The sequence below is a fragment of the Adiantum capillus-veneris genome, chromosome 22, assembly GCF_014529385.1.
Source record: "Adiantum capillus-veneris isolate H3 chromosome 22, ASM1452938v2, whole genome shotgun sequence".
Taxonomy (NCBI): Eukaryota; Viridiplantae; Streptophyta; class Polypodiopsida; order Polypodiales; family Pteridaceae; genus Adiantum; species Adiantum capillus-veneris.
Window position 1 is genome coordinate 110,907,649 of NC_140952.1, and position 22,002 is coordinate 110,929,650.

Consider the following 22,002-nt stretch of genomic DNA (forward strand, 5'->3'; position numbering starts at 1 on the left):
CTTGTCCAAACTTGGCTTGTTGTTGATATCTGGAGGTAATCAAGGGTCCTCCACTTGTCCAAGTTAGGCATATAAAACAATTGCAAGGTCCACCATGTGTACAACATATGATTGATTATAGCATGCATGGTCTTATTTCATGGGCAACCATCTTCTCTCCAACATGTGTCCAACCTCGGCTCCATTGAAGCATGGAGAGAAGCAAGGTCCACCACTTATCAAAGCTATTATTTTCTCCCAGTGCTTTCAAAACCCAGAATACATTGTACATGGGGGGGGGGGTTCTTATTTCAAGGTCCACCACTTGGCTAAGATTGGATCCATTGAAACATAAAGAGAAGCAAGCTCTACCATTTGTCCAAGCTAGATGCCATTGAAACATGAAAACCCCATAATATGTTGTATACGGAGGGTGTTTTTCAAGGTCTACCACTTGTCTAAGCTATGGTCCATTGGAACATGGAGAGAAGCAAAGCTCCACCACTTTTCTAAGCTAGGATCCATTAAAACATGGAGAGAAGCAAGCTTCGTTGTTTGTCTAAGCTAGGCTCCATTGGAACATGGAGAAAACAAGCTCCACCACTTGTCTATTATTGCATAGAGATTCTAGTTTGAAGGTCCACCACTTGTCCAACCTTGCCTTCATGTATGGAGATAATCAAGAGTGCAATGCTTCTCTAAGCTAAGGACATAAAAGAGTTTCAAGGTCCACTACATATACGATCTATGATGGGTTGTAGCATGGGAGGTTTCATTTTAAGATTGACCACTTCTCCAGCTCCGCTTGTCCAACCTCAGATCCATTGAAGCATGGAAAAGAAAGGTCTGCCAACTCTCCAAAATAGGCAAGAAAATCTCTATAAAACCCATGAATTGTTAATATATGCTATGCTGTGGAGTTTTGTTTGAAGGTCCACTCCTTATCCAAGCTACAATCCATTGAAGCATGGAAATAAGTAAGATATATCTCTAGTCCAAGATAGGATCTATTGAAACATAGAGAGTATCAAGGTCCACCACTTGTCCAAGCTATGCATGGGTAATTGATATAAGGACCACTATGTTTTCACCTATACTATGCTCTATCATGGATGGTTTCATATCCCACCAATTTTCCAACCTATTTAATAGGTTATATTATGGGGGTTTGGTTTCAAGGTACTTCACTTGTCTAAGGTGGGCTCCATTGAACCATGGAGAGAAACAATCTCTACCACTTGTCCAAAATATGCTCCTTTAAAACATAAAAGCAAGGTCCACCACTTGTCCAAGCTAATGTTTCTCTCCATTGAAGCATGGAGAGAAACAAGGTCTACCACATGTCCAAAATATGCTCCATTGAAACATAAAAGCAAGGTCCACCACCTGTCCAAGCTAATATAACAAATGGGTGTTGGTTACAAGGTGTACTACACTTGTCTAAACTAGTCTCCATGCAAGGTCCACCACATGTCCAAGCTATATGAGCTTGGTTTGAAGGTCTACCACACCTCTTGAAATTAGGATCCATGTAAGATCCACCTTTTGTCAAGCTATGCCTTTAGTGAGTACTAAAACTAAGTAAATTGCAGTACTTAAATACCTTTCCAAGCTCATTAAGATTTTGGTCTCTAAGGCCACCACCACATGTCTAATCTATGCTCTAATTGATTACTTATGCTAGTTCTCAAAGTCCAAATATAAGCTCCCTTCTAGCAAGGTTAGTTTAAATTTAGGCTCCAACACCTGTCTAAGTTAGGTTCAATTTATGAAGCATCACCATTTAACCATGCTACAATCTAATGTATCATATCAAGGGGGTATTGATAAAAGGTCCAAAACTTATTGAGTTCAAGCTCTTAAGTAATTAAGTCTTTGTGAGTATTAAATGTTATAGTTTTAGTCTAAAGATCCACCATTCAAAAACTCAAGTAATTTACTATTTACATTCAAACCTTGAATGCTTGAGATAAAAAATACAAACTCAATCAATACTATATAAAGCAAAATCTAACATTAAGAGTATCAAATCAATAACAAGAAACACTAACATGCACAAGAAACTCAAAACATACGTGTCTCCATTTCCAAAAAGTCCTCCATTGAGAGAGGATGTTGTTGTTCTTCTTCTTCTCTTCGTGGAGAGGACTCCTCTGTAACAGGCACAGTGTCGTCTAGCCCATTTTTCTATATCTTCATGAGACTTGACAAAGTCTAGCAGCATGGTCTCCATGTTTTTTGCCTCCTCCACACTATCAACTAAGCATATAACTTCTTTTTTCTGTTGTATTCCTTCTTGTGCAACCAAGGAACCATCACCAAAAACATTGACAAGCTTGCGGTCTTCAAAACAATATGTATGAATGTAGTGCTTGACCAAAGCTCTTTTTTTTGCCTCCAAATATTACAAATCTGACATATGGTTATCTGCTACTTGAAGAAGAGAACAATCAATTTGCATGGGATGTTCCTCTAATCTTCTTCTCAGGTCTTCAAATGCATTGCCTTGTCCCAAGAAGGCAATAACTGTTAGGAATTGAATTGCTCCTTTGCAAGGAGCTGATGGAAAGTGATGCAATACACCACAACAATGGTAGCTCAGATTATCTCCCATGGCGTGAAAGACACATTGCAATTTTGTGAAGTTAGTGAAATCCACAAATGCAAGAAAGACAAATCCAGGACCTGTTGACCCTCCAACAATAGCCAAGATCCCATGCAAAGCATTGTTAAATGTCTCCTCACTCCACTTCAAATTGCCTCCAACAATTTTTGTCATATCTAAAACACATAAGCCAATAGGAACTTTATTATTGAAGTAGCGCATCAAGTAGAGATTGCCTTACATTTGTAGACTCACCACATAGATTGACCATGGCAAATCTCTAGGCTCAATTTTCTCCTTTTGAAGGTGAACTGCCCATTGCATGTATTTTATTGCTCCATTTGGAAAAGCCATTTTCTTTGTTCCACGCGTCAAACTAGATCTGATCCGTTCCTCGCATAGCATTAAAAGTGTTTTATAAACAACATCATTGATGTTATACATTTTGACCACCTCCTCCCAATCTCTACATGGTGAGGACTCATTCAAATTGTTGAAGCCTTCAAGAAGTGCATCTTGAATCAATTTGTCTTGCTTCAACTGCTTGATTCGATCATACATGTCAGTTGCATCACCATCCTTTGCACTCTTTGACAGTAAAATCTTCTCATCTCTAATCTCTTCTTGAATAGTCTTTACCTCTGATTCCTCAAGGCCACAAAGGTATCTAAATACAGTTGTTGGGGGTTTCTTATTCTTCTCTTCTAGCCTTTCAATGATTTCTATCCAGCAATCATAAATTAAATCAGAGTACGTGACCATGTGTGTCTGTTTAGCAATCCAACTTGCTATTCCACTCATTCTTGCTAATCGAAGAAAAGCCTAAATAGAAATAGAAAAATAATTAAACTATTGAGCAAGATTTGTTAATTAAACACTATAAAAAAGACAAAGAAAATAACTTACATCCTATCTGGCACGAGATGCATGTCCCTTTGCCATTCCACTTGCTGCCATTGGTGGTCGTCCTGAGAAGATCTATTGACTCCGTAAATGTCTCAATATTTGGATGTAAGATTGCTTGACATACAATGTCTGAGCCTCCTCATTTGCAATGGCAGATATAGCAGTTGCAACAAATGGAGGAGCATTCACGACAATGCGAGCCTTTCTAAATTTATACACGCTAATCAGTCTTTCAAATATCTCTTTGTTGTTTTGTTCATTGTGAAGCAAAACTTTTGCAGCATAGATTGAATGTTGCCCATCAAGAATCCAATAATGATAATCTTTAATTTTTTGCTCTTCTACTACCAAAGGAGTCCCCTTCTTTGACTTTGCATTTCGAACAAGCATCAAATATGCACATGCTGCAGGCTTGGTCGTACTCCGTGAAAATCCAAATAACACACTTTCAACGTCTTTTTTATGAGGAGCAAGCCAACAATTTTGAATAGGGATATCAAATTCCCTATATTGGAAAGAAAAATAGTTTATGTACTTATTCATTCCACCTGTATATTTTTCTTGTCTTTTTATGGCCTTAGCTTCTAAAACATCTGGATCCACAATTCTCATCTTTGACATTGAACCCTCTGTTAATGAGGATGCCAAAGATGCCTTGTCTACATCCAAAATGGAACTAGTTTGCTTAGCTGTAACTTTCTGCACTTTTGCTTGCTTCTTTGTGGATGGTGGTCGTGAAGCTTTCACCTTTTTTCGTTGTAGTGTGGCAATGACGGAGCTTTGAAGTTGATCTGCTGTGATATTTGGATTTGATTCTACAAACTTCCATCCTCGAGAAAACATTGTCTCTTCTTTGTTTCTAGACATGTGCTCCAATGCATATGCTCCTAGAGATAGTTGAAATTCTAGATTCATTGGAACTAGAATGTCAATGCATTCCACCTCCGGATGACTATCAACTACAGAGACAGATGCTTCCACAACTTGTCCAACATCTTCAAACAAGCTGTCATTCTTCTTTTTGGCAATAAATAGATGCACCTTATGAAATTGTGCACCCTCTATACCATGTATGTCCAAATACCATTTCCTAAGATCATTGCAAGTATAGTCAATTGAGACCGCAACCCTTGCAACCTGTTTTTTTGGAGCCATCTTTCCTGAAACAAAAAAAAAATGTTATTTTAACATATACTTTTTTGTAGTGAATTAAGTTTGTGTGAATACAAGGTCCACCACTTGTTCAAGCTAGATCTAAGCAAGTATACATAGTGATCTTTTAAGCTAGTAAACTAAGAGAAGGGAGAAGTAAGGTCCACCACTTGTCCCTAAGCTCAGCTCTAGACAACATGGAGAGATTCGAGGTCTACTAATTGTCTAATATAGGCTAACTCTATTGAAACATAGAGAGAAGAAAAGGTCCACCACTTGTCCAATCTAGGGTCCATTGAAACATGGAGAGAAGAATGCTCCACTATTTGTCCAAAATAGGCTCCATTGAAACATGAAGAGAAGCAAGCTGCACCATGTCTCCGAGATGCTACGCTCCATTGAAATACCTTAAACCCACGATATTTTGTATATGTCGGGTTTAAATTCAAGGTCCACCACTTGTCCAACCTATTATCCCTAGTAGCATGAGTGGTTTGGTCTCAAGATTCACCCCTTTTTCACTCTATGTCATTATATTAACAAGATCTGAGTGTTAAGGTCCAACATTGGCCCAACCTATAAGGCTATATCTTAAATGGTATTACTTACCACCACTTGGAATGCACATGATAGGTTTTACATAGGGGTCCGTTTCCAAGGTCCACCACTTGTCCAAGCTAACTCTATTGAAACATAGAGAGAAGCAAAGGTCCACCACTTATCCAAGATAGACTCCATTGAAACATGGAGAGAAGGATGCTCCACCATTTGTCCAAGCCAGGTTCGATTGGCACATGAAGAGAAGCAAGCTGCACCATGTCTCCAAAATGCTATGCTCCATTGAAATATCTTAAACCCATGATATTTCGTACATAGGGGGTTTACATTCAAGGTCCACCACTTGTCCAACCTATAATCACTAGTAGCATGAGTGGTTTGGTCTCAAGATTCACCACTTTTCCACTCTATGTCATTATATTAAGAAGATCTGGGTGTTAAAGTCCACCACTTGTCCAACCTATAAGGCTATATCTTAAAGGGTATTCTTTCTCACCACTTGGAATGACCATGATAGGTTTTACATGGGGGTTTGGTTCCAAGGTCCACCACTTGTCCAAGCTAACTCTATTGAAACATAGAGAGAAGCAAAGGTCCACCACTTGTCCAAGCTAAGGTCCATTGAAACATGGAGCGAAGGATGCTCCGCCATTTATCCAAGATAGGCTCCATTGAAACATGAAGAGAAGCAAGCTGCACCATGTCTCCAAGATGCTAAACTTCATTGAAATACCTTAAACCCACGATATTTTATACATGGGGGGTTACATTCAAGGTCCACCACTTGTCTAACCTATTATCGCTAGTAGCATGAGTGGTTTGGTCTCAAGGTTCACCACTTTTCCACTCTATGGCATTATATTAAGAAGATCTAGGTGTTAAGGTCCACCACTTGTCCAACCTATAAGGCTATATCTTAAAGAATATTCTTTCTCGCCACTTGGAGTGACCATGATAGGTTTTACACGGGGGTTTGATTCCAAGGTCCACCACTTGTCCAAACTCATACTCTATTGAAACTTAGAGAGAAGCAAAGGTCCACCACTTGTACAAGCTAGTCTCCATTGAAACATGGAGAGAAGGATGCTTCTCCATTTGTCAAAGATAGGCTTCATTGAAACATGAAGAGAAGCAAGCTGCACCATGTCTCCAAGATGCTAGGATCCATTGAAATACCTTAAACCCACGATATTTTTTACAGATGGGGTTTAAATTCAAGGTCAACCACTTGTCCAAGCTATTATCCCTAGTAGCATGAGTGGTTTGGTCTCAAGATTCACCACTTTTTCACTCTATGGCATTATATTAAGAAGATCTGGATTTTAAGGTCGACCACTTTTCTAACCTATAAGGCTATATCTTAATGGGTATTATTTCTCACCACTTGGAATGACCATGATATGTTTTACATGGGGGTTTGGTTCCAAGGTCCACCACTTGTCTAAGCTAACTCTATGGAAACATAGAGAGAAGCAAAGGTCCACTACTTATACAAGCTAGTCTCCATTGAAACATGGAGAGAAGGATGATTCACCATTTGTCGAAGATAGGTTTCATTGAAACATGAAGAGAAGCAAGCTGCACCATGTCTCCAAGATGCTAAGATCCATTGAAATACCTTAAACCCACGATATTTTTTACAGGTGGGGTTTAAATTCAAGGTCAACCACTTGTCCAAGCTATTATCCCTAGTAGCATGAGTGGTTTGGTCTCAAGATTCACCACTTTTCCACTCTATGTCATTATATTAAGAAGATCAGGGTGGTAAAGTCGACCACTTGCCAACCTATAAAGGTATATCTTAAAGGGTACTCTTTTTCACCACTTGGTATGACCATGACATGTTTTACATGGGGGTTTGGTTCCAAAGTCCACCACTTATCCAAGTTAACTCTATTCTTCTCATAGAGAGAAGCAAAGGTCCACCACTTGTCCAAGCTAAACTCCATTGAAACATGGAGAGAAGCATACTCCACCATTTGTCGAAGCTAACTTTATTGAAACATGGGGGGTTTACGTTCAAGGTCCACCACTTGCCCAAGCTATTATCACTAGTAGCATGAGTGGTTTTGTCTCAAGATTCACCACTTTTTCACTCTGTCATTATATTACGAATATTTGGGTGTTAAGGTCCACCACTTGTCCAACCTATAAGGCTACATCTTAAAGGTTGTTCTTTCTCACCACTTGGAGTGACCATGATAGGTTTTACATTGGGGTTTGGTTCCAAGGTCCACCACTTGTCCAAGCTAGGGTCTATTGAAACATGGAGAGAAGGATGCTCCAGCATTTGTCCAAGATAGGCTCCATTGAAACATGAAGAGAAGCGAGCTGCACCATGTCTCCAAGATGCTAGGCTTCATCGAAATACCTTAAACCCACGATATTTCATACATGGGGGGTTTACATTCAAGGTCCACCACTTGTCCAACCTATTATCACTAGTAGCATGAGTAGTTTGCTCTCAACATTCAGAAATTTTCCACTCTATGTCATTATATTAGGAATACCTGGGTATTAAGGTCCACCACTTGTCCAGCCTATAAGGCTATATCTTAAAGGTTATTCTTTCTCACCACTTGGAGTGACCTCTATAGGTTTTACATGGGGGTTTGGTTCCAAGGTCCACCACTTGTCCAAGCTAACTCTATTGAAACATAGAGAGAAAGATGCTCCACTATTTGTCCAAGATAGGCTCCATTGAAACATGACGAGAAGCAAGCTGCACCATGTCTCCAAGATGCTATGCTCCATCGAAATACCTTAAACCCACGATATGTCGTAGATAAGGGGTTTACATTCAAGGTCTACCACTTGTCCATGCTATTATTGCTAGTAGCATGAGTGGTTTGGTCTCAAGGTTTATCACTTTTTCACTCTTTGTCATTATATTAAGAATATCTGGGTGTTAAGGTCCACCACTTGTCCAACCTATAAGGCTACATCTTGAAGGTTATTCTTTCTTACCACTTGGAGTGACCATGATAGGTTTTACATGGGGGTTTGGTCCGAAGGTCCACCACTTGCCCAAGCTAACACTATTGAAATATAGAGAGAAACAAAGGTCCACCACTTATCCAAGCGAAGCTCCATTGAAACATGGAGAGAAGGATGCTCCACCATTTGTCGAAGCTAACTCTATTGAAACATGGGGGGTTTACGTTCAAGGTCCACCACTTGTCCAAGCTATTATCACTAGTAGCATGAGTGGTTTTGTCTCAAGATTCACTACTTTTTCACTCTATGTCATTATATTAAGAATATTTGGGTGTTAAGGTCCACCACTTGTCAAACCTATAAGGCTATATCTTAAAGGTTATTTCTTCTCACCACTTGGAGTGACAATGATAGGTTTTACATAAGGGTTTTGGTTCCAAGGTCCACCACTTGTCCAAGCTAACTCTATTGAATCATAGAGAGAAGCAAATGTCGACCACTTGTCCAAGCTAGGGTCCATTAAAACATGGAGAGAAGGATGCTCCACCATTTGTCGAAGCTAACTCTATTGAAACATGGGGGGTTTACGTTCAAGGTCCACCACTTGTCCAAGCTAACTCTATTGAATCATAGAGAGAAGCAAAGGTCCACCACTTGTCCAAGCTAGGCTCCATTGAAACATGGAGAGAAGAATGCTCCACTATTTGTCAAAGCCAACTCTATTGAAACATGGGGGGTTTGCGTTCAAGGTCCACCACTTGTCCAAGCTATTATCACTAGTAGCATGAGTGGTTTTGTCTCAGGATTCACCACTTTTTCACTCTTTGTCATTATATTAAGAATATATATCTGTTAAGGTCCACCTCTTGTTCAACCTATAAGGCTATATCTTAAAGGTTATTCTTTCTCGCCACTTGGAGTGACCATTATAGGTTTTACATGGGGGTTTGGTTCCAAGGTCCACCACTTGTCCAAGCTAACTCTATTGAAACATAGAGAAAAGCAAAGGTCCACCACTTGTCCAAGCTAGGGTCCATTGAAACATGGAGAGAAAGATGCTCCACCATTTGTCCAAGATAGGCTCTATTGAAACATGAAGAGAAGCAAGCTGCACCATGTCTCCAAGATGCTATGCTCTATTGAAATACCTGAAACCCACGATATTTCGTACATGGGGGGTTTGCATTCAAGGTCCGCCACTTGTCCAAGCATTTATCCTTAGTAGCATGACTGGTTTGGTTTAAAGACTCACCACTTTTCTACTCTATGTCATTATATTAAGAAGATCTGGGTTTTAAGGACGACCACTTTTTCAACCTATAAGGCTATATCTTAAAGGATATTCTTTCTCACCACTTGGAATGATCATGATAAGTTTTACATGTGGGTTTGGTTCCAAGGTCCACCACTTGTCCAAGCTAACTCTATGGAAACATAGAAAGAAGCAAAGGTCCACCACTTGTACAAGCTAAGCTCCATTGAAACATGGAGAGAAGGATGATTCACCATTTGTCGAAGATAGGCTTCATTGAAACATGAAGAGAAGCAAGCTGCACCAAGTCTCCAAGATGCTAGGATACATTGAAATACCTTAAACCCACGATATTTTTTACATGTGGGGTTTAAATTCAAGGTCAACCACTTGTCGAAGCTATTATCCCTAGTAGCATGAGTGGTTTGGTCTCAAGATTCACCACCTTTCCACTCTATGTCATTATATTAAGAAGATCAGAGTGTTAAGGTCGACCACTTGTCCAACCTATAAGAGTATATCTTAAACGGTATTCTTTCTCACCACTTGGAATGACCATGATATGTTTTACATGGGGGTTTGGTTCCAAGGTCCACCACTTATCGAAGTTAACTCTATTCTTCTCATAGAGAGAAGCAAAGGTCCACCACTTGTCCAAGCTAGGCTCCATTGAAACATGGAGAGAAGTATGCTCCACCATTTGTCGAAGCTAACTGTATTGAAACATGGGGGGTTTACGTTCAAGGTCCACCACTTGTCCAAGCTATTATCGCTAGTAGCATGAGTGGTTTTCTCTCAAGATTCACCACTTTTCCACTCTGTCATTATATTACGAATATCTGGGTGTTAAGGTCTACCACTTGTCCAACCTATAAAGCTATATCTTAAAGGTTGTTCTTTCTCACCACTTGGAGTGACCATGATAGGTTTTACATTGGGGTTTGGTTCCAAGGTCCACCATTTGTCAAAGCTAGGGTCCATTGAAACATGGAGAGAAGGATGCTCCACCATTTGTCCAAGATACGCTCCATTGAAACATGAACAGAAGTGAGTTGCACCATGTCTCCAAGATGCTAGGCTTCATCGAAATACCTTAAACCCACGATATTTTATACATGGGGGGTTTACATTCAAGGTCCACAACTTGTCCAACCTATTATCGCTAGTAGCATGAGTGGTTTTCTCTCAAGATTCACAACTTTTCCACTCTATGTCATTATATTAGGAATACCTGGGTGTTAAGGTCCACCACTTGTCCAACCTATAAGGCTATATCTTAAAGGTTATTCTTTCTTACCACTTGGAGTGACCATGATAGGTTTTACATGGGGGTTTGGTCCAAAGGTCCACCACTTGTCCAAGCTAGGCGCCATTGACACATGGAGAGAAGGATGCTCCACCATTTGTCAAAGCCAACTCTATTGAAACATGGGGGGTTTACGTTCAAGGTCCGCCACTTGTCCAAGCTATTATCCCTAGTAGCATGAGTGGTTTTGTTTCAAGATTCATCAAATTTTCACTCTATGTCATTATATTAAGAATATTTGGGTGTTAAGGTCAACCACTTGTCCAACCTATAAGGCTATATCTTAAAGGTTATTCTTTCTCACCACTTGGAGTGACCATGATAGGTTTTACATGGGGGTTTGGTTCCATCGTCCACCACTTGTCCAAGCTAACTCTATTGAATCATAGAGACAAGCAAAGGTCCACCACTTGTCCAAGATAGGGTCCATTGAAACATGGAGCGAAGGATGCTCCACCATTTGTCCAAGATAGGCTCCATTGAAACATGAAGAGAAGCATGCTGCACCATGTCTCCAAGATGCTAGGTTCCATCGAAATACCTGAAACCCATGATATTTTGTAGATGAGGGGTTTACTTTCAAGGTCGACCACTTGTCCAAGCTCTTATCGCTAGTAGCATGAGTGGTTTGGTCTCAAGATTCACCAGTTTTCCACTCTGTCATTATATTAAGAATATCTGGGTGTTAAGGTCCACCACTTGTGCAACCTATAAGGCTATATCTTAAAGGTTATTCTTTCTCACCACTTGGAGTGACCATTATAGGTTTTACATGGGGGTTTGGTTCCAAGGTCCACCACTTGTCCAAGCTAACTCTATTGAACATAGAGAGAAGCAAAGGTCCACCACTTGTCTAAGCAAAGCTCCATTGAAACATGGAGAGAAAAATGCTCCAGTATTTGTCCAAGATAGGCTCCATTGAAACATAAAGAGAAGCAAGCTGCACCATGTCTCCAAGATCCTAAGCTCCATTGAAATACCTTAAACCCACGGTATTTCGTACATGGGGGGTTTACATTCAAGGTCCACCACTTGTCCAAGCTATTATCTTCAGTAGCATGAGTAGTTGGGTCTCAAGATTCACCACTTTTCCACTCTATGTCGTTATATTAATAAGGTTTGGGTGTTAAGGTCCACCACTTGTCCAACCTATCAGACTATATCTTAAATGATATTTTTTCTCACCACTTGGAATGTGCATGATATGTTTACATTGTGTTTTGTTCCAAGGTCCACCACTTGTCCAAGCTAGATCTATTACATATATATTATACATACAATATTCAACTAGATTCCCTACCTATCATGTCATGTAGCATGGATGCTCTAGCTTTAAGGTCCACCATTGTCCAACCTATACTCTTATGTAAAGGAAAATCTCTCTATAAATTCAAAACCTTTTCGTCTAAATTTAAAATATCTGTCCCAAATTTTAAATATCCAACCTAAATTTTAAAATATCCCGCCGAAATTTTAAAATTCAAACTTTTTTATAAAATTTAAATTTTATCACTTAAATTTAAAATATTCCACGCGAAATTGATTTTAAATTCAAGTTCACCACTTAAATTCAAATATGCAAACCTCAAATCATTATATTGTACATAAATTCAAACAAATTCAAATTAACAAGCCTAAACCGATATTAGTATGCATAGATATGAATTTATCACACCTAAATTATATCACCATGTTAGAGAGAGTGGTTAGAGAATTTAAACAAGGTCCACCACTTGTCCAACCTAGATACCAAGAAAGATTGAGTGTACAAGGTATTGTTTGGAGGTCCTTATAGTCCACTGGTCTCAAGGTCCACCACTTGTGGTAAGGGTCACCAAAAAGTGTATATATTCATCCAAAGAAATACACGTATTTTTGGTCTACATGTCCTAGTTTCAACCATTTATGTCCATTAGGTGTATCACTAAACAACACTACTTTTGTTGAGAAACAGAAGTTACAATCATATCTACAAATGGATTAGAGGAAAATCATCTCAGCATACATCCAAAACTCGCTACAAGAATCGGCTTTAACAGATCACGCAAGTCTGTCTTTTAGTCAAGTTTAGTAGTATTACAATGTGTTATTTATTTGTGATATTTATGTATGTATATATACTATGTGTGCATATCGTAATTAAGTGTAATTGTGTATCTGCATTATATATGAGTATTACAATGAAATAACACAAATATACATACATACACATAGATAACACAGACGCACACACACATGAACATGTATTTTCAAGAGAGAGATAGCAAGATACAGAGATAGATAGAGAGAGAGAGAGAGAGAGAAATACCTGTTTTCTAGAGAGAGGAGAGAGGAGAGAGAAAGAACAGATTTCACTGTGTTTATGTATGTGGAAGAGAGGAAGACGATATATGGGAATATGTGCACGTTTTTTCAAGAGAGAGACAACAAGATAACAGATTTCACTGTGGTTATGTATGTGGAAGAGAGGAAGTTGTGTGGGAATATGTGCATGTATTTTCAAGAGAGAGACAACAAGATAACAGATTTCAATGTGGTTATGTATGTGGAAGAGAGGAAGACGATGTGTGGGAATATGTGTATGTGTGCGGGAATCCGTTTAAACTATGTATCTCTGTCTTTTGACGATAGAGTGTGTGTGCAAGAAAGAGTTAAAGAGAACCATCTTCTGTATATGGAGAAAGACAGAGAGTGAGAGAGAGAGAAATACTTGTTTTTTCTCTATTCGTGAGGTGTGCAATGTCTCTTGAGAAGAAGCTATGCCCGATCCTGCCCTTCTGGAAAGCGTTGCGTACAATGCTGTTTCTTTATCTTGTGCGGGAACTGTCAATCCTGTGCGCTCCACCTGTGCGTTGTGTACGATGCCTGGTTTGCTCCTCTACACGCGCGTATACTTCAACTGTGTGCAATCCGTGTGCGCTTTCTATGTGTTTGCTACTCGCTTGCTTTCTCAGTGTGCGTTGCTCGTGCGCTCTCTCTGTGCCTAATCTTGATAGGGTTTATTAGAATGCCACGTATGCTACAAGTCCATGTTTTATCATAGGATTAAAAAAAACAAAAACAGTATAGAACATTAACCAATTCACACGGCCAAAATTAAAGAAATCATGGTTGAAAATATGCAAAACATGCGTAACTCTATACTAGGAATTCACTTTAAAAAAAAGAAATCTATGGGCACTGCCCCTAGCCCCACGGGGGCGCTGCCCCTCGACCCCGCCCGGAACAATATCCCAAAATCAGCCTCCCAAGCCCCACCATCGAGAGCACTATATTCCACATCCCCATCAAGAGCGCTATCCCCAAACCTCACGTGGAAGCGTTGCCTCGTCAGATGCACCCCATTGTGGCATTGCCCTAAGACCCCGCATCTGGAGTGCCAAATGGGAACATTCTTCATTAGTGAATTTATTACATAAATTATATTTAGCATATACTTAAATATAATACAAATATTAACATATTAACTATACTACTAATTAACTATAGCAGTTCTAGATTATGTCCCATACTATATTTAAGGTGCCAAAGGTTTGGCCTTACGATCCTAGATTTAGCCAAGTGGTCAACACATATAGGACCAAGTGCACACTGTGCCACAAAACTTGGCCACCACTTCACTTGCCAAAGTTTAGGCCACATGGTCAATCCTAAGTTTCCAATTTTCTTATTATGTCATAAGAGACAACACTTCTTTTTTGTCACCTTTTGTCTCGTGGAAAACCTAGGCTTGTTTTCACATACTCATGCACTTCAAGCCATAATAAATTTTCATTACTCTTCGGCAACCCTTTTGTTCAAGTCTTTGAAAAAACGTTGTTTAAGGCCACCCTAAACTATTTTCATTTAGGGGTGTTTAAAACTAGCTTTTTGGCAATTCGAGAAGAAAATGGTCAAAGTTTTATACTTAGTTTTAACCACTTGTCCAATTCAAATATTGGAAAGCAAGGTCTTGTAATACTTTTCTTTGGACATCACACATTAAAACTAAGTCCCTCACTTGTCCAAGCTATGCTCTAATACAATAAAGGGATTTTGGTTTCAAGATGCACCACTTTCTCAACCTTGACTCCATTAAAGAAGCTAGCTCTACTTAGACATTTAATAGCAAGGTCCTGTAGCAGTTCACATTGAACATTTTCCATGACAGCTAGGTCCACCACTTATCTAAGCTATGCTCTAATAGAGTAAGAGGGTTTTGGTTTCAAGATCCACCACTTGTCCAAACTTGATTTGGGAAGCAAGGTCCTATAATAGTTTGCTTTGGACATTCACCATTACAACTAAGTCCACCACTTCTCCAAGCTATGTTCTAATACACTAAGGAGGTTTTGGTTTCAAGGAGAACCACTTGTACGACTTTGTTTTTGGAAGTAAGGTCTTTACATAGTTCACCTTGGACCTTGGACATTGGATACTACAACTAAGCCCACCACTTGTCCAAGCTATCCTCTATATATAGCCAAAGGGTTTGGGTTTCAAGATTCACCACTTTTCCAACCTTTCTTCCGTTAAAGAAAGGAGGGGCATTATAACTAGGTCCACCACTTGTCCAAGCTATGCTCTGATATAGAAAGGGGATTTTCGTTTCAAGATCCACCACGTGTTCAACCTTGCAAGACTCAAGGGATACTTGGACATTGGAAAGCATAGTCTTATAGTAGTTGATAGGTGGCAGTGGGTATTACAACTAGGTCCAACCTATGCTCTCATATAGCAAAGAGGCTTTGGTTTCAAGGTCCACCACTTGTCCAACCTTGCTTCCATTAAAGAAATGAGGGGCTACGTAAACATTGGCAAGCAAGGTAACAAGGTCCTAAGGTATTTCACCTTGGATATTGGGCATTATAACTAGGTCCACCACTTGTCCAAGCTATGCTCTGATATAGAAAGGGGATTTTCGTTTCAAGGTCCACCACGTGTTCAACCTTGAAAGACTCAAGGGATACTTGGACATTGGAAAGCATAGTCCTATAGTAGTTGATAGGTGGCAGTGGATATTACAACTAGGTCCAACCTATGGTCTAATATAGCAAAGAGGCTTTGGTTTCAAGGTCCACCACTTATCCAACCTTGCTTCCATTAATGAAATGAGGGGCTACGTAAACATTGGCAAGCAAGGTAGCAAGGTCCTAAGGTATTTCACCTTAGATATTGGGCATTATAACTAGGTCCACCACTTGTCCAAGGTATGCTCTGATATAGAAAGGGGATTTTTGTTTCAAGGTCCACCACGTGTTCAACCTTGCAAAAATCAAAGGATACTTGGACATTGGAAAGCATAGTCCTATAGTAGTTGATAGGTGGCAGTGGGTATTACAACTAGGTCCACCACTTGTCCAACCTATGCTCTAATATAGCAAGGATGCTTTGGTTTCAAGATCCACCATAATTTCCAACCTTGCTTCCATTAATATAGCAAGGAGGATTTGGTCTCAAGGTTCACCACTTGTCCAACCTATGCAAACCTTTTTCATGTTGTAGCATGATTTTTTGTTTGAAGAGTATTTTTCTATAACTATGGATGTAACAATGTAATCTTGTTCACTTACAGGATAGACTTCGAATCTGGGGAGAAAGTACATATGATACTTGACAATGAAATTGTTGGTATTGGTTGTGTGTAGAACAGATCCAGATTCCACTTGTGGTGGTACAAAGATAGGCCAAGGAAATCTCTCCATACTAGTGGAGGAATGCTTGAAGGATGTGGTCCTACCTTTTCCTACAATGGATACTTCATCTCTCCAAGGCTCATTATGGAGTGTTGTTCGATGGTCAAAGCTTCTTTTACAATCTTTTGTATTAAATGGGAACTTAATTGATCCACAAGAAAGCTACAATGGTGATGAAGAACATGATCATTCTGATCCTCTAGTTACAGATGCAATACCTATGACAAGCCCAGAATTTGAAGCAGTGATTTGAGAGTCTTGGAGAAATCAGAGGGTCCTTTTAAAAGATGACACAATGATGCAAACCATGAATGAAGGGACCATCTTATATGTATTTCCACATGATTATGTCAACTTTCACGAACTTGGTCATGATTGTGTGGGTGTGGGTATTGAAAGAGAAAATGCAAGCATTGATGATGTGGTTGAAGTGGGTAGCATCACTTTGCTAAAGTGGCCCATCAAGCAGACAACAATGTTGAATGGGATCCAATTACAACGCTTTGTTCCTGTTGATGGCATGCATGCTACATATAAGGATGTATCCAACGATGACAATGTTGGAAAAAAACTTGATAGGAGTAATGTTGTACAGTTGTCAAGGAAGAGACGATACACTTTCATGAACAGAACTCAAAAATCAAAAGCAGCACCAGCTTTGACTTTTTACCTTTCAAACAAATCAATTCAAAGGGTATGATGCATTGATTGTTGTGCACAAAAATGTTGTCAGTTTGCAGATCGTGATATGGTGACAAGGTTACGACAACAATTTTGGGGAGAGTCTCAAAAATCACACACTAATTATGTTTATGATGTTCTTTCTATATGTTATCAGAGATGAGAAGTCACGATACCAATTCAGGCTAAATGGATCTATTGTTTGTTGTAGAGCATGGTATGAGCTACATGGAATACCAAAGACATCAGTTTATCGATACAAGGAGAACTTTGAAAATGGTGTGCGCCAATATGTACATGGGAACACATGTACATTGAGAAGGGGACTTCAACATACTAGTTTAGCAAGAGCACTACTAAATGAGTTTGTGGAAAACAACTCTGAGAAGATGCCACATAGAAGTAGAACACTGCTAGATGGCTCAAGAGAGACTCAATTGGTGATTCTATCAACATACAAACAAGTGGATATTTTATGTGAAATCAACACGACACTTGACCAAATGGGCTATGAGAAGAAGCTATCCCAATCTTCTTTTGGTAGAATTTGGAACAAAGAGTACCCACATGTCACTTTAACAAAGACGAGTGAGTTCTCTAAGTGCAATATTTGTAACTCAATCAAGGCAAGGTTAGAAGCTAAACCTTCTCTTGAAGAGAGAGCTCTTCTCTTGAGGGAGAGAGAAGTTCACATGGCACAACAAAAGAGTTGCAGAAGCCTATATTATGCATGGCGCACGTATTCAGAAACTCAACCACAAAAATATGTATGCATAATCCATGATAAGATGGATCAAAAGAAGACTGTCATTCCTAGATTACGCATTGTTCCTAAGGGTGTGGATTCAGGATATAATCTGCAGGTGGCATTGATTGGCATGATCACTCATGGACATGGAGAAGGTCATTATGGACACTTTGTCTTGAATGGTTTGTGGCCAGTTGATCCAAATCTTACAATTGGCTCAATTGCTAATTGTTTACATAACCTAGAGAGGATAGATAAGCATCCTCTTGGTGATCTAGTAACAAATGGACTTCCAAGGAGCAATATTTCACTATTACATGCTTTAAACTCAAGGGATGCTTTGGACTACCATAACTTGAGTGATGGAAAAGACCCCATTGTGCAGTCAGAAATTGCAGAAGAGGAATTGGGGTCAACATTTCGCAGGTTGCCAGAGAACTTGTTGCTACAATTGGATAATTGTGCAGGGGATAATTGTGCAGGGGAAAACAAAAATCGATACTTATTTGCCTATTTGTCAATGCTTGTTGCAAGGGGTGTTTTCAAAACCATCCAGCTGGGATTTTTAATGGTTGGGCATACACATGCGGACATAGACGCTATGTTTAGTAGGTTTTCAGAGAAGTTGAGAGTTACACAAACCTATACTTTGCCACATTTGATGGGATACATTACGAAACAGCTCATCTTCATCTCCAACTCCATTTTTTCTCACAAAGATCCCCGATTTCAAGCAATATTGTGATGGCTATCTTTGTGATAGACAAGACATACTTGTTGGACATTCCAAACCACTTCAGTTCAGGTTCTTTATGCAGGATGAGACACCAATGATGCAATATAAGGCACATGTAGGTGTATTAAGTTGGAGTGGAAGTATTCACCTTTGGAAAACAGACACAGAAGGCAAGCCAATGTTACCACATGGAGATCCACCTCTAGTACAAATGGCCGAGTATGTCAAGGCCCACGAAGAAGTCATTTTGGGACTAAAGAACTATATAAAATTTTGGGAATGGTTCAAGTATTCCGCGATATTATAGACCCGTGATAGATAATTGGAGTAAGGTAATTGAAGAGATTGGAAAAGAAATCATATCAGAGGGAGTCTTGTATGAAATGTTTTGGCCAAAAACTCAAGAATATTCTCACCTACAAATCACTACAATGAATTTGCAACAAGGAGCAGAAAGATTCCTAGGCCTTGAAGAGTTGAACGATCATTTTGGTGGGCCTCAACGAGATAGGCCAAGGGAAGAGTTTGACCCTATGTCTAATGTGCACCAAGGTGACTTTCTTATGCTTGTTCCGAGTCACAGAAATCTATCCAATGTGGCTTACAATGGCTTTATCTTGACATAGATAATGAGCCTACATCACCAAACTACAGAAAACTCTTGATTCAATATCGGGCACCTTGCGCGAGAAAAAGTGGGATGACAGATACTCAAGCTTACAGTAATTGTTGGAAGGGTTATTGGGCTGTCAACTATAAGGACCCACAAGTGTGGGAAACTGTAGATGCAATTGTTTGGTCCTGGAGACCCAACAAAGAAGGACCATTTTCTAGAATAAAGATTCAAGAAAGGCATGCTCTAAAAGCCAAAGAAGGCCTCACTCGTGCACATCAACCACACTTGGAGCAAAGTTCAGATATGGTATCAAATGTGGAGTAGAATTATGTGGAGCTTCTATTGTGACTATACTAGTCAATTTGTAAACAAACTCTTTTTTGTATCTTCCTTTGTTTTATGTAATTCGTAGTTATTTTTCAAATCCATGTGTTGTACATCCTCTTGACTTTTGGTGTTTATCAACACCACAATCCTATGAGATTTTCACTTTATTTACTAACCACACACCTCAGTTTTTCCCACTTTAAGTGAAAAATTCCCAAATTACATGAACTCAGTCGATTTGGAGATTCCCATAATGTGAGATTTTTACCAAAATACCTAATATGGTCTTTTGCATTGGATGCCCTGCCATTTGTTGCTCTCTTACCCAATGGCCACGCCACAAAGCCATGTCAGGTTCCCACCGTGTCGGTCTCGGGCCTTGAAAATCTCACCACCTTCTGACCCTTTTGAGCTTGCTATCCGAGGCGCCAAAACCAAGAAAATTACTTGCATTGTCCTCTCTAGCACCTGCCGCCAATTTCAACTTGCCATATCTTACTGACCAAGCATCCATTTGACAAACTGTCGATTTGTGCTAACTCCACATGATGCATACTATCACCAAGAACCTTGGCAAGGCTAAAAAGATGCCAGATGGCACATTCTCTGATGCGGGCAAGTGGGCATAGACACGGCCCCAGAAAAATCTTCAAATAGCCATAACTTGATATGCAGCTCTGATTCACAATCCAAGAAAACAGGCATGCTCATAATTTGAGCTCTACGCATCTATCCACTGACATCTGTCTGGGCCACCAGTCCCCAGTTGCCCTGCCCGTCAGGGGTCTGCAACACCTTCTAACTTTGAACTGCAATATCTTCAGCATCAGGGCTCCGTTTGACGAGCCATCTGGACTTGGCTTCTAGAGCACATTGAACACTACATTCTAGAACACTGACTCGGCACTTTGGGCACCTTGATATCTCATCCCATTTGGACCATCCTTTAGCTCTTTTGGCCGAAGAAAACCGCTTAAGACATACATTCCCGCTACCCTTTGGCTGCCCAGGACCTTGGTACCTGCCGTAGCTTTCTGCATTGCACCTGCCAGCAGCCTTTGCTTGGCATAGACCACTTTCCAGCTCGGACTAACTTTGGTTGCACCATCATTTCCCAGCAACCTCATCGAACATTTATATTCGACCAAAAGCATATGTACAAAACTATAGAACTGGCACACCAAACTGACAATTGAAAGCACTTACAAAACCACAACTCTATGTACAAAAGCTCCGTTTTTTCTCTCGCACACTGCATGCTCTAGGTGGGTTGCCCACCCCCCTTGACTACAATCTCATGCACGTTCGGCACTAGATCCCTCTCAAAATACAACTTGAGCCATACACCGTTCACCTTGTTCCTAACAAGCTTGCCATTTGCTCTCACCAGCTGATAGGTCCCATTTGGAAAGGTCTTCTACACTTTATACGGACCTGTCCACTTCTTCTTGAACTTCTTTTGGAATGTGAAATCCAGGTAGCTTTTGTACTTAATGACCAGATGTCCTTTCTCTATTCTCTTGTCTGGAAAGTTCTGAGTGAACTTGGCAACCCGTTTCTCTCTCTACTTCACACACTAGTCTGCTATTGCCTCTCTATCCATCTGCAAAGCCTCCAAACTGGTCATCCGATCCTGTAGAACTCCTTTTTGAGTGGCATTGACCCGCCACATAGACTTCAAAGCACCTAATTGTGCATGCACCGTCAATACAACCTCCTTACCATAGACTAGCTCAAAGGCAGTGAAATTTGTAGCTACTTTATAGGGCGTCCTATACGCCCACAGACACTTCTCTAGATTTGTTTCCCACTCAGTCTCCTGCTTATACACGTACTTTGTTAACATTTTGACGATTTTCCCATTAGCACTCTCGACTAGACCATTGCATTGGGGGTGATAGGGTGAGAAAAACCGATGCTGAATCTTTAGCTTTTCTACTAATGCATGCATGAGCTTGCTTCTGAACCCCTAAACCCTATCAGAAACTAGCACACATGGAACACCAAAACGGCAACAGCAAATGTTGTCAAACACAAATTGAGCCACCACATTAGCATTTACTTCCTTTACAACCTTGGCTTAGACCCACCTTGTAAGGTAGTCAACGTCTACCACCACGTACTTCTTACCGCTCATAGATTTTGGGAGAGGACCTATGGCATCCAGACTCCACTTCTTGAAAGCACTTTGTGTGATGGTGGCACCTTGTGACTCCACTACCAGTCGTCTTTCACCTATGGTCTGACAATCATCGCATGTCTTGCACCAGTAATGCACGTCCTTCACTATGGAAGGCCACCAAAAGCCTGCTCTAAGCACTTGAAACAAAACCTAGTCTTTGCCTTGATGTCCACTTTCTTCGTGGCATTTCTCTAGCACCATATCTATCTCTTCTTTATACAACACCCTTCTAAGCGCTCCGTCACATCCATAGTTCATGAGATATTCACATATGAGTGTAAATTTGTGGGCCTTCTACACCACTCTTATCCTTTGCAACTTGGACAAACCCTCTGGACACTG

General features: G+C 40.1%; 1 protein-coding gene across 6 annotated transcripts in view; it reads right to left on the reverse strand.

Moving 5' to 3' along the window:
• Positions 1 to 22,002, reverse strand: part of LOC147430014 (uncharacterized) — a 104,572-nt gene that overhangs the window by 42,123 nt on the left and 40,447 nt on the right. The window contains exon 3 of one of the 6 annotated variants that reach the window (XM_086496210.1): positions 4,453 to 4,650. The exons of 4 other annotated variants lie outside the window; for them this stretch is intronic. In XM_086496210.1, the coding sequence (XP_086352336.1) occupies positions 4,602 to 4,650 (49 nt within the window). In that variant the 3' untranslated portion in view covers positions 4,453 to 4,601. Of the gene's footprint in view, positions 1 to 4,452; positions 4,651 to 13,811; positions 14,067 to 22,002 lie in introns of those variants that run through there. One more of the 6 variants, XM_086496207.1, reaches the window with a different exon arrangement.